We start from the raw sequence: 12,500 nt of genomic DNA, 5'->3' as shown, positions 1-12,500 counted from the left end.
GGATAAGCCAACATGTCACCGGTATGATACATCAGTTGATTTCCCATTACAACCTGACCTGTCCATGGTGGTAAATGATTAACCGACGGAAAACCAAGATGAACATATTGCGTTGTGCCTCCAGAACCCATTGACATTTGTTCGGGAGTAGGCAAACATATGCCGGGTGGAGGCATAGAAAGACCAGGTGGCACTCCGCTCATCATTGGATTATTTCTCATCGACATATCTCCTGCAAATGAATATAAAAAAAAAAAAAGATTAATATATATTTACATCTTGGTAATATTATTTATTAAAAAAATATTAATGTTTTTCCTTTTTCTGTAAACTAACATACCATGATAAGTTTGCATTTGAGGTGGTGGCATCAAACAACTACTTTGCATTTCAGGATCCACTAATCTATCATTTGTGTTAATGCATGGTGTACAGCCCTGCAAATAAATTAATCTATGCAATAATACGCGATACAAATGCTACAAGCAATTCTTTACTATGATTTTTATATAATAAGTGTTAATTCCAATTTATTTTATAAAGATGAATGAATAGCCACCTGTTTAATACTATGCTATAGATTTAGTCGTATGATCGTAAAATAGTACCAAAGTGTTTAACAATCGTGTAAAATAAGTAGGCTATCATAAAGCATAATGTAAATAATACCGCAAACAAGTGATTATTCATTAGCAATTATAACTTAAAAAAACTAATACACAATAAGAAAGGCATAGACATTGGATATTACTTGTACAGGTTTGCCAGAAGTGATAGACTTTGAAAGATTAAACCGTGTCTCCTCCTCTTGAAGTTTAATGTAAATATTACCAAAGACACTCTTCTGTTCGTATGTAAAGGCTGGATGATTTAATGCCATTGTATATAGTAAGAGTAATTCTTCCAGAGGTTGATCGTCTGGTGTAAAAGTGGTCCCATTGAGAAGATTGGAAATCTCTTGATAATCAAAGTTTGACAAGTTTTTGTATAAGATCACTGCGCATGCATAATTGCAAGAATGTAGCAGTGCCATATAGAGAGCAAGTTTTCTTCTTGTGCGCTTGTCTGTGACACCAAGGTTCGTCAGCTCTGTGAGATCTGAGACATTGTTTGCATGATGCTCTGTATCGCGCAGATCATTGTAATCTCGCTTTCCAATATCCTCGACACACGTGCCAAGGTATCGTACTTCAAATGGCAAGCACATATTTAGCAACGTGCACATGACATCTATACGTTTATAACTGCACAGACATAAACATATATGTTAAATTGACATACTATAGAGCATTAAAGATCTTATTGACAATAATAAAACTTAATGTGTAATATATATATTTCATTAAGTATTACGTACAATAACACATGTATCTATAATTAGCAAAGTATATTTTAAGATTTAATCAATTAATTATTTACAAGATCAAAGTAAATTTGTCATTGATCTAATCAAAGAAGTTTGCGCTTATAAAGAATAGAATAATTAAAAGGTTAAATAAATATTAATTCAAGTTGAAAAAGAAATCAAAACAAAAAGAATACGCTTTTCTTGCATAACAGGTTGCCATTAACTATCAAATTTATCAAAAGCACAAGTACAACAGCCATGAAAATAAAAAATAATAAAAACAATGATGCTAGAGAGTGTAACAATGAAATATAAAAAGTATCATTGAGTATCAAAAGGAAATATTATACGAAAAAGGAAATAGTAAATATATATATATGTTTTTAAATGCATTCATACGTGCCTGACGAGAATGCGCCCGCGCGCGCAATCACGTTCTTATAGGTACATATATATATATATATATATATAACACGTTAGACATAATGTCCCATCATAAAAAAGATATATTTATTTTATAAGATAATTAAAGCAAACTCCCGCATTTTCGAAATATCGTGATATCTAAAAGAAAATAATAATATAAATATTATTTTGGTTTATGTCGATTATCTCACACAAATATCTGAGTAACATCTATTATTATCAAAATTTATTATACGCATATATAAACAATTTCCTTTTCTTTATCTATAACAGCTTGTAAATTATAAGTCAAGGAAATTTATCGGTAACGTCAGTAATAAAATGTGAAATATATATATATATATAATCATATATATATAAGCAAACGAAAAAGCATAGAAAGAAAAATCATCTCAATCGTAAGAAGCTAAAAAAAAGGAAAAAGATAAATTCGCAAAGAGAGACAGAGAAGAAAGAAGAAGAAGAAGAAGAAGAAGAAGAAGAAGAAGAAGAAGAAGAAAGAGGAGGAGGAGGAGGAAGAAGAGGAGAAAAAGAAGGGGAAGAGAAGAGTAAAAAAAACCCATGACAGCTTTTCCATTTCGAACGATGTAAAATGTAAGATAAACGAGGAAAACCTCCTTGATTATCTCAAAATATCGAAAGAATGAGATAGAAACTTAAGAAATAAGAAAGATATATGTATGAACGTGTGTACGTATGCGTATATGTATATGTACATACATACATTCATATATATATATATATAAACATGAGAAAATATATAAAAGTATAAATCGTAAAACGTCAGTCAACGCAACATAGGAGGACGCGTTGTGAGAAGGAAGAAAAAAGGGGGAAGAGAGGGAGAGAAGGAGGGAGGGGGAGGGACAGAGAGCGAGAGAGCGAGCGAGCGAGCGAGCGAGAGAGAGAGAGAGAGAGAGAGAGAGAGAGAGAGAACGAATAAAGAAGGGGAGAGGAGGAGAAGAGAAATGGCAAGAGAAAGAGAGACAGAAAGATAGAAAGAGAGAAGAGAACAGATAGACAGAAAGATAGAAAGAGATAGATACAGTGGGTGGGGGGGGGGAGAGGAGGAGGTGGAGGTGAGGGGGGAAAGAAAGAGACAGAAGGAAGACATCGGAGCTTAGTGTATCCGCGCGCAAATAATAACGTAAAATTTACCTGGACAGATTCCCAAACCATGATACCACGTTCTCCTTACACACCATTGCCAGACAACATTGATACTACTTGGTCTGGAGAAAGCGCCGATACGGACAAGTTTGGCGCCTCGGATGCTATCAAGTGACAATCACGATGTAGTGCTCAAGAGCCTGTGTCGGGCTTACGATAAAGAGCACAAGGATTCCCCCACGTTAATAATAATAAATTTTTTTTGCTTTTAAAACGGACTAATTTCCACGGGCGTTTTAAAGTCCTTCGAAATTGATAGACGTATTATTCGTACGACGATGGTGGCGGGTACGCAAACTTCGCGACCACTACTATACGACGTCGACGACGACGACGACAACGACGACGACGACGACGACGACGACGACGACGACGACGACGACGACGACGACGACAACAGCGACGGCGACGACGACGACGACGACGACGACGACGACGACGACGACGACGACGACGACGACGATGGCAGAAACAGGAGCAGGAGTAACAGCAACAGCAGCAGCAGCAGCAGCAACGGCAGCGGCAGCGGCAGTAGTTGTCGTACTTTTCGTCGTAGTAACTCTAGTAGCAGTGGTAGTAGTAACAGTAGTAGTAGTTGATAGTAACAGCGACAATAGCAATAGCAGCAACAACAGCAGCAGAACGATACACCGTCGTCGATTATCCACATTCGCGGCAGCAGAGACAAGGCAGGCCACGGGCCAGACCAGGCGCGACCGAAACCGCGATAGATCCGACGGTATAAAAACAACGTACGCCGATGAGAGACGGGGCCACTCGCGTTATATCGAATAACCCACGTGTTTACGGCGTTATATCCAACTATCCCACCATCTATAATATAATATTACTCTTCCCAAATGTCCTTCCTCAAGATAACTTATATATTCTTAGGAGGATGCTCCGCGTTGAAAAGTCTCGGCTCTCGAGATCCGTTCACATGCTCGCGTTAAAAAAGGCATCGGGTACTTGCTGCTTATATCTCTCTCTCTCCCCAACCTAATGCCGCATTCTTATGTACACCGTATGTCGGGATATTTTCAACTCTTATACTATTCTTTTATTGGCTAGTTTCCGCGGCAAAGCATACCAATGTTCGAATACGGTCTTCACGACTGCAAAATAAAGAGCTTTCTGAACGCTCTGAAACATTTATCAAACGTTTCGTCGAACTTACCTCTGACCAATCACCGAACTCCATTATTGACTTGCGCAGTTTAAATCGGACAATTCGGACGACGTACCTTCGTTATTAATTATTTCAGTCATTTTCTATCGTTTAATTCGATTGATTAGTTTTGATATAAAACGCCTTTGAATTTTACAATGTTCTGCTTTTGTTTTCATAATGTCATTTCATTTCACGCGTTTCGATGCGAATTGTTGTATTTCAAATTATCGAAATTATTTTCACGTATTTTCAACTGCGTTTGCGTGACCTTACCGCGTTTATAATTTCGTTGGTTCGATAGAAACGTTGTTAAAGATACGTTTGGAGGATTTAGAATTTCAAATGATTTAATTTTATCGATTTTAAATCTCTTATAGAAATCTCTTCTAGGAACTTATTGATTAACGGTCAAAAGAAGATTAGAAGGGATTAGCAAAAAAAAAAAAAAAATAGAAGCAAATATTTTGTTCGAATCTACTTGAATTTGAATTGCCAGTTGTTTTGATAAATTTTGAAGTGCGAAAGTATAAAAATATTTTCAATCTTTCTACGTTATATTCTATATATATCCATATACGTACATACGTACATACATCGTACAAATAACTATTTGTCGTAATTTATAATTATTATTACTATCACCATGGTGACAAGAAGGAAAACAAATCGCATTTACGCGCTCTTACATTTATTTCTACGAAACTTTTATATTTCTATATATTTCAAACGTTATATGCTTCGAATAATATGAGTTATTATTATATTGTAAATTGAATATTATTACTGTAATTTATTGATATATATATATATATACAATGAGGTTTAAAATATCTGCACAAAGTAGCAATGGTCATAAAAATTTAGTTACGTGTGCAGCTTGGAGTTCGGCAGAAGAAATATTTTCTTGCGGGTAATTCTTCTTTATCAAACATGTTTTTTGCTTGTAATAATTGCTTTTTTTTTTTGCAGAGAGGATCATTTACTAATATGCTGGTATTTAGAAAGTGGAAATGCACATTCTACTGTTATTACAGAATTTTCATCAGATTTTTTTCCTACTTCGATGCAATGGCATCCACGTCCTAATCATTTAATAACAGCCAGTAAAAAGCAATCGTTAGATATACTTTTAATCACTACAGCAGATGGTATGTTTTTTAATTTTCAAAATATTCAAATTAATTATATAATACTTTATTCTCTATTATTTTGTTCTTATAGGAAGATTTCATTTGGTTAATAAAAATGGTCGTATTGAAAAAAGTATTGACGCTCACAAAGGTGCTACTACTATTGGCAAGTGGAGTACAGATGGTTCGGTATTGCTTACAGGTAATAAAACAATTTATACAAAGATGATAAACTGATATAAATAATATCTATATAGTAATAATTATATATATATATATATGTATGTATGTATGTATGTATGTAATTTCAGCTGGAGAGGATGGTTTAATAAAAGTTTGGTCGCGTAGCGGTATGCTTCGTTCTGTAATAGTCAGAGGCAATTCATCTATTTTAACATCAGACTGGAGTCCAGATTGTTCTAAAATACTATATTCACAGGGAGGATATTTATTTTTCCAATCACTCAATTCCAATTCTAAACCTTACAAGGTTACAGATTTTTTTTTTATGTTTGGTAATATAATAATTTAGTTTGTCATATTTCATTATAAACATTACATTTACTTGTATTATTAGTGGCATGCTCATGAAGGTCTCGTCTTGACTGTTTGCTGGAATCATAGTCATGGATTTATTATTTCTGGTGGAGAAGATTGTCGATATAAAGTTTGGGATTCTAATGGTAGTCCAATCTATAATAGTAGTCCTGGTGATCATCCTATTACAGCAGTTAGTTGGTGCAGTTCGGGCGATTATTTTGCTATAGGATCTTTTAACATGATTAAACTTTGTGATAGAACTGGGGTTAGTATAATAAAACTATATTTTTGATATAAATAAATTATATATCGTATGACATTCTCTTTTTATTCTGTTTATGCAGTGGTCTCATTCTTTAGAAAAAATTAATACTGGAAGTGTATATAGTATAGCATGGTCTAGTGATGGTACTCAGGTAGCTATGACTTGTGGAAATAATGTTTTAACTGGTCATGTTATAGGCAAGTAAGTTCTTTATGGAAAATTATTTTAATATATGGAAATTGTTGGAATAATTACAATGATACTTTTAATGCGATGATATTATATAGAAGACTCGAATGGAACAATTATGAAGCTACCTTAATTAAAAGGAAATTATTAGAAATTAAAGAAGTTGGTAATGAAGTTCATGAAACTATAGAAATATCCGATCGTGTAGTTCTATTGGCATTTGGTTTTGATCATTTAATTGTGATCACTCCAGGTCAATGTCACATTTATTCTGTTACAAATTGGAATACACCTGCAATATTTGACTTAAAAAGTAGTTCTGTATCAGCAGTTATTCTTGCAAATAAGTAAGTAAAATTGAAATATTCTATATACCGAACTATTATTAAAGTGATGTTTCAATTATTTTTTTATAGACATTTTTTATTAGTAGAATGGAACTCTATAACGTTATACAATTATCAAGGTCGTTTATTGGGTGTCCCTAAATGGAAGGGTATGACACAAGAACCTCTTTATCCACCTTGTATATCCTTATGTTTTGATACTCTTGTTGTTAGAGATCAGAAAAATGAAAAATGTAAGTAATAAAAGATTCCAACACTTAAAATATATAATCTACGTATATGTATATCTTTTTCTATAATAAAAATATTATTTCTTTTTAGTACTACATGTTTTAGAAATATCATATAACAAGCCAATTGTTGAAAGTCAGTCACATTCTCATCCTCAGAATATTACTCAATTGGCATTAAATCATATTGGAAGCTCCAGTGATCGACAATTAGCACTTATTGATATAACTAAAGATTTATATTTAATTTCCATAAGAGCAACTGGTTATAGCCGAGCATGTAAAATAGGTATTTATAAAGGATCTTAGACTTAATACTATTATATTATTCTAGAAAAATAAATAAGATAAATTTAGATATTATTTCCAGCTGCTATGGCACAAAATGTTATATGGGCTGTTGATGCAAATGTATTAGCAGCAATGTTAGATGCTACTTTATCCGTATGGTTGTGTCCTAATTGTGTACATTACAGCGATCGCAAAATTATACGACGAACTAGAATCGATAAAGAGAGCAGGTTTGATAAACAAAATAACTACAGCTGCTACATTGCGAAATATTTTAATTTATAAATTTACTTACTATATAGTGAATTTGGAAAACAACCAACCATTATCAGCGTTTACAATGGTATGGTCAACGTAAGACGTGGAGATGGTGCTTTAGTTTCATCACAATTTTATACTTTTTTTACTAGCTTGCATCAGCTAATATTACAAAAAAAGTGGAAAGAATCTCTTTCACTCTGTCGCATTGCTCAGGTATATCACACTTATTATCTTCATTCCTTCAATATATCATTGCCTTTACAATGTTATGTAACACATTTTTTATTTTTCTTAGAATGAGATATTATGGACATGCATGGCTATTATGGCAACAGATAACAAAGAGTTGAATGTTGCAGAAGAAGCATATGCAGCTATTAGAAGATATGATAAAGTTGATTATGTTCGACATATTAAAGTAATTATAATAAATTCTACTACTGTTATTAAACAAAATTAAATTAAATACTATACAATACCGATTAAAATGTATTTTAGAATTTACCCAAGATAACAGAAAGATATGCGGAAATGGCGTTATTATCTGGTGATTTGCTAGCAGCTGAAGGTATACTTTTACAAAATGGGTTAATTGAAGAAGCTATTACATTAAACATAAAAGTTTACAATTGGAATAGGTACCGTAATTTATTAAAAACGTGTAGCTGTTTTGTCTCTCGACTTATTTTATTTTATATTTTAGGGCACTTGAACTTGCCATAAGGCATAAGAAACAAATAGAAGAAGTTTTAAATGCAAGAAAAGATTATTTAAAAACATTAAAAAAAGAAGAAACAAACTCAAGTTATCTTGCTGCAATGAATAATATATCTTCATCTTTGTTACAACAGGTTATTATTGATAACAAAATATAAAGCAATTTTTTTTATAAATGTAATATTGTTAAATAAAAATCCTATTAATATTTTCGCAGGCACCATCATCAATAGAATGAATTTTATTTATTGATATTATTACTATGGAATAAGATAGAAATATTTTAACAATTTCAATCATCATTTTTATAAATTAATTGAAAATTAACGACATTAAGTATTTAATAAGTCACGGTATATTGACTTTGAATCATCGCAACTGTTTATAATTATATTTGATTTTATCTACTTTGAATTGTATATTTCGGAATAGAAGATGCGCAAGCGTGTGTGTTAGAGAGATGATTGCGACAGGTGGTCGCATCCGGTATAGAGTCTACAGTAGTAAAGAATTTTCTATCTATGTATTGGATCTGTAACGATCAAGAATGCATCATAGTTATATAGAATATTTTCCAAAGGTCAATGGACCTTAAATGATGATAATTTCATCGAATTCTCTAAGGATGATTAAAAATGATCAAGAAAATCTATTAAATTTATTTCCTGTATGTATCCAACCATTTACTACTGCTCCTTATTTATTTATATTTCTACTCCTTCATTATCATTATTATTTTTATTAACACGAATAGATGACATACACGCACAGAGAGAAAAATAAATTATTTGAAAAATTCACTGGCCGAATTTTGTTTCACTGCTATATTAGAATAGAAGAATAGAAGATAATTCGAAAGTGAAAAGTAGGAAGAAAATCTTTCAAGGAAGTTGAAATTTAATTTCAAGCGTTATCGAAGGTCCCATTCAAGGTCAACGAGTGCAGAATACACATAGATACCATATACATAGAGCTATATAACGAAAGAGAACATGGAAGGTATGTAAACGTTTGGTGGATATAAGACGTGATCGTGGCAACGCCCGTGTGCGTGCACGAACGTGACACGTCACGCGCAACGGTGAAGCAAGCAAGCAAGTGGCAACCCGAGCACCATTTATATGTGGTAGTTCGATGGATATAGAGGAGGGGCAATGAGAGTTGGAGAAAGAAAGGAGAAGGAAGAGAGAGAGAGAAGAGTGTATAAAAGAGAGGTAGAGAGAAAAAGAGAAGTAGTCAAGCAGGATAGGCAGAAGAGATAGTTACGTAGAAGCGTGTTAGTCAATCTACTGACGCCGAACGGGACAACCGTTGGAAGTATTTGAGAGATTCGATCATCCTCGATAAACGTCGTCGTTGTCGTCATCGTTCGTCGTCGTCGTTGTTGTTATTGTTATTATTGTTATTGTTCTTTCATTTTTCCTCGGTTGTCCTGTTATTTTATTCTTTCTCTTTCCATCTTTCTTATTCTTCTTCTTAAACTGTGTAATACGCGAAACAGAGAGAAAAAGAAAGTAAAGAGGATCGTATTACTCGTCAATTTGGAGTCTTAGAATTTGAAAAACAAGTGGATCCACGTGTAAGAAGACGAGATGGTTGCGAAGGATTCGAAAGTGGTTACAGCAGAGCTGATGAACCCCTACGAGAAACCACCGGCTATGTCTACTGGTCAATCGTTGAAGACATTCTTGTATAATCATGAGAGTGGTGCTTTCATGGGCAGGACCGTCAGTAGTTGGGGTAAATAGAAAATGGAGATATATTTATTAATATATATATATATATATACACATTTACATATATATTTTTGAAATATATCATTTATACATAACATATATTTTCTTAAAATATGTCAAATATGGGAACCAAGAGAGTGGAATAGAAAAATTTAGATAGATGCTTGTTAGATAGTATCAGTATGGGAGTATCAGGTAACGCGTCGGTCAATGTGAAACACTGACCGTTTCCCGCGTTACCTGGCCTTCGATTTCAATTCGGTTAGCTCGTCAAGATCGTTATATTTACTGACGATAATCGTACGCAGATACATTCTCGATGATTTATCTCGAAATAAAAATTCATTTGGAATATTAATCCAACGTTTGTTGTGAAATATATAGATGTACAAGGCACGATCGTTATGTATTCGATTATTAGTATGCTCTATGTATCATGGCGGTGTACGTTCGAGGCATCGATGTCTTCAACGTCCAACATAAATAGAAGCTTGGCGTGTGAATCATCATCGTGTTCTTGCTCTTGAAACAGGAAGTATATTATGGCTTGGATATTTTGTGCCAATAACCTCTTTTTCTCTTTTTTTTTTTTCTTTTTTTTTTTTTACACACGATACCGTAATTTTGATCTTATATAGATACATACATACATACATACATACATACATACATGTAATACGTAATATACGATTCATGTAATTTTCATTACATATAGATTTTGGTTCATTTTCAACAAAGTCTTGTATGTGCCGTAATCGAATGTATCCTCCTATTATTCTCGACGGTACTTATGAGCTAATCTAATTGGGGAAACAATTTTCAACAATACGTTTTCTCTGAATGACCATTGAAAAACATTAGGAAGATAGATTAGATATCGTTAGAAAACTTTTAGAGCTATTGAAAGAGATTTTGATTATAAAATAATTATTTATTGTAATTAGATTGGAAGTCATTATGAAAGACTCGTTATATTAATTAATTGTGTGTGATATATATATTTTTTATATTATATATACATATATATATATATAAATAAAAAATAGATATATAAATATAAAAGAAAGTTTCTCGCATAATAATTCGTATTAATTTAGACTGTTATGTAGCTTGAAAGGAAGAGGATTAAGAAAGAAATAAGGGTGTGGTGTGTTTGTCTTTGTGTTTTCCTAATCGATCGAACGAAATAAACTATACGAAGCATGGTACTTCGTTTATATACCTGTTGTCCTTTTTTTACTTTCTTAGACAGCATTATATTACAAGTAATAATATATATATATATATATATATATATATATATAAATTTTTGTATTTTTATATTCAACAATTTTTATATTCGTTCAATATTTATCACAAAATGAAAAAGGTTAATAATAATTGATTTAAAATTAGTTGACGATTTAAAAGACGAGTTAATCATGTTTTATTTACAAAATTTCTTATACAGTCTATCGATCTGAAATTGAATCTACCTTATTTTATATGTTAATCTTAAAAATTATTAATGGAAATGGAAAGGATTAGAGATTATATTTAAGTAGCATTCATTCATTCATATATTCATTCATTCATTCATGCATGCATGCGTTCATTCATTCATTCATCATACCATTCATTTGGACGTTTCAAGAGACAATGCATTTATACAATCACAATTGTGAGATCATCACTTTCAGAGTAATAAACTTGGCAAGGCTATAACACGAAATGCCTTCTCTCATCCCTTTAATTCTTCAAATGTACAGTTTCCGTTCTCTTCCGGTTCATCAACGACTCTAACAACGTTGTAAAACGAGCCAAGTTACACAGGGTGTGCTGGGGTTGAGGGAGGAGGAGAGGTGGTACGGAAGGTCCTCTTGTTTTCGTTAATCTCAACAATTTAAAACAAAGGGAATAGTACTTTGATCCTTAATTCAATCTCTTTCTATCTCTCTCTCTCTCTCTCTCTCTCTCTCTCTCCCTCTGTTTCAATAGTACAGGAAGACCTACAATAACAATCGGTAGGGTTACCGTGTGATTGTGCCCTCTCTTGTAATTAGCTCAGAAGCCTGTCACTATTGCAGTTTTATGCAAATTACACTGAGCTTCAAAATTCACCTCACGATTTATCCTTGGTAAGCAATTGACCTCGACACTGTTACACTCCGAAGTTCCTCATCCCCGTATCGTTGGTTCCTGTGTCTATGTCTCTCTCTCTCTCTCTCTCTGTCTGTCTGTCTCTTTCTGCATGAACGCAAGTATAGACATAGTAACACGTTCATCAAAGCTTGCTCCTCGTTATTTGATATTTATTTGCTGTCCACTGATTGCTAATTTTTTTTTCTTCAACTTTACCATAGTAGAATAAATTAAAATGAATGATACGTAGAAATCTGATTTGGATTTGTATTAAATGTATTTGTAGGATTTATTAATTGTCTAATTAATATAAAGCATGGATTATTTTATGAATGACTTATACTATACTAAACTTATGCAATATTTATTATATTGTATTGAAATTATATATACTAAATTAAAGTTAATATGTTGTATAAGTTAAACTATAAGAGTATAGGATAATTCATAGTATAGTTATTTCCAGTATAACTTAATACAACTATGTAGTTTCATATTTACATTTTAATAAATATCGACTAACTTTTACGATAAATAAGTAAATAATGTTATCAAAAA

The 12,500-nt window shown here is 32.6% G+C and overlaps 3 protein-coding genes across 3 annotated transcripts in view; 2 read left to right on the top strand and 1 right to left on the bottom strand.

Annotated features, from left to right (window-relative positions):
* LOC122634923 overlaps positions 1-3,319 on the bottom strand; it is a 5,856-nt gene extending 2,537 nt beyond the window's left edge. The window contains exons 1-4 of the mRNA XM_043824464.1: positions 2,933-3,319; positions 752-1,244; positions 341-437; positions 1-232 (exon numbers count right to left, since the gene is read on the bottom strand). The exon at positions 1-232 is cut by the window's left edge and continues 481 nt beyond it. Coding sequence (XP_043680399.1) covers positions 1-232; positions 341-437; positions 752-1,244; positions 2,933-2,979 — 869 coding nt within the window. The 5' untranslated portion in view covers positions 2,980-3,319. The remainder of the gene's footprint in view (positions 233-340; positions 438-751; positions 1,245-2,932) is intronic.
* Positions 3,320-3,375: 56 nt separating this feature from the next.
* Positions 3,376-12,500, top strand: part of LOC122634925 (intraflagellar transport protein 80 homolog) — a 10,655-nt gene continuing 1,530 nt past the window's right edge. The window contains exons 1-15 of the mRNA XM_043824467.1: positions 3,376-5,025; positions 5,085-5,263; positions 5,337-5,447; positions 5,557-5,735; positions 5,823-6,050; positions 6,130-6,251; positions 6,338-6,586; positions 6,656-6,819; positions 6,908-7,105; positions 7,187-7,337; positions 7,410-7,581; positions 7,664-7,786; positions 7,867-8,006; positions 8,072-8,219; positions 8,303-9,084. Of these exons, the coding sequence (XP_043680402.1) occupies positions 4,931-5,025; positions 5,085-5,263; positions 5,337-5,447; positions 5,557-5,735; positions 5,823-6,050; positions 6,130-6,251; positions 6,338-6,586; positions 6,656-6,819; positions 6,908-7,105; positions 7,187-7,337; positions 7,410-7,581; positions 7,664-7,786; positions 7,867-8,006; positions 8,072-8,219; positions 8,303-8,323 (2,280 nt within the window). The 5' untranslated portion in view covers positions 3,376-4,930 and the 3' untranslated portion in view covers positions 8,324-9,084. The remainder of the gene's footprint in view (positions 5,026-5,084; positions 5,264-5,336; positions 5,448-5,556; positions 5,736-5,822; positions 6,051-6,129; positions 6,252-6,337; positions 6,587-6,655; positions 6,820-6,907; positions 7,106-7,186; positions 7,338-7,409; positions 7,582-7,663; positions 7,787-7,866; positions 8,007-8,071; positions 8,220-8,302; positions 9,085-12,500) is intronic.
* The window catches only part of LOC122634931 (sodium/potassium-transporting ATPase subunit beta-2-like), a 7,965-nt gene continuing 4,780 nt past the window's right edge, over positions 9,316-12,500 (top strand). The window contains exon 1 of the mRNA XM_043824483.1: positions 9,316-9,825. Coding sequence (XP_043680418.1) covers positions 9,678-9,825 — 148 coding nt within the window. The 5' untranslated portion in view covers positions 9,316-9,677. The remainder of the gene's footprint in view (positions 9,826-12,500) is intronic.

This window comes from Vespula pensylvanica, chromosome 16, assembly GCF_014466175.1.
Source record: "Vespula pensylvanica isolate Volc-1 chromosome 16, ASM1446617v1, whole genome shotgun sequence".
NCBI classification, from domain to species: Eukaryota; Metazoa; Arthropoda; class Insecta; order Hymenoptera; family Vespidae; genus Vespula; species Vespula pensylvanica.
Note: the sequence above shows the minus strand (reverse complement) of the source record. Positions and strands in the feature narration are given on the sequence as shown.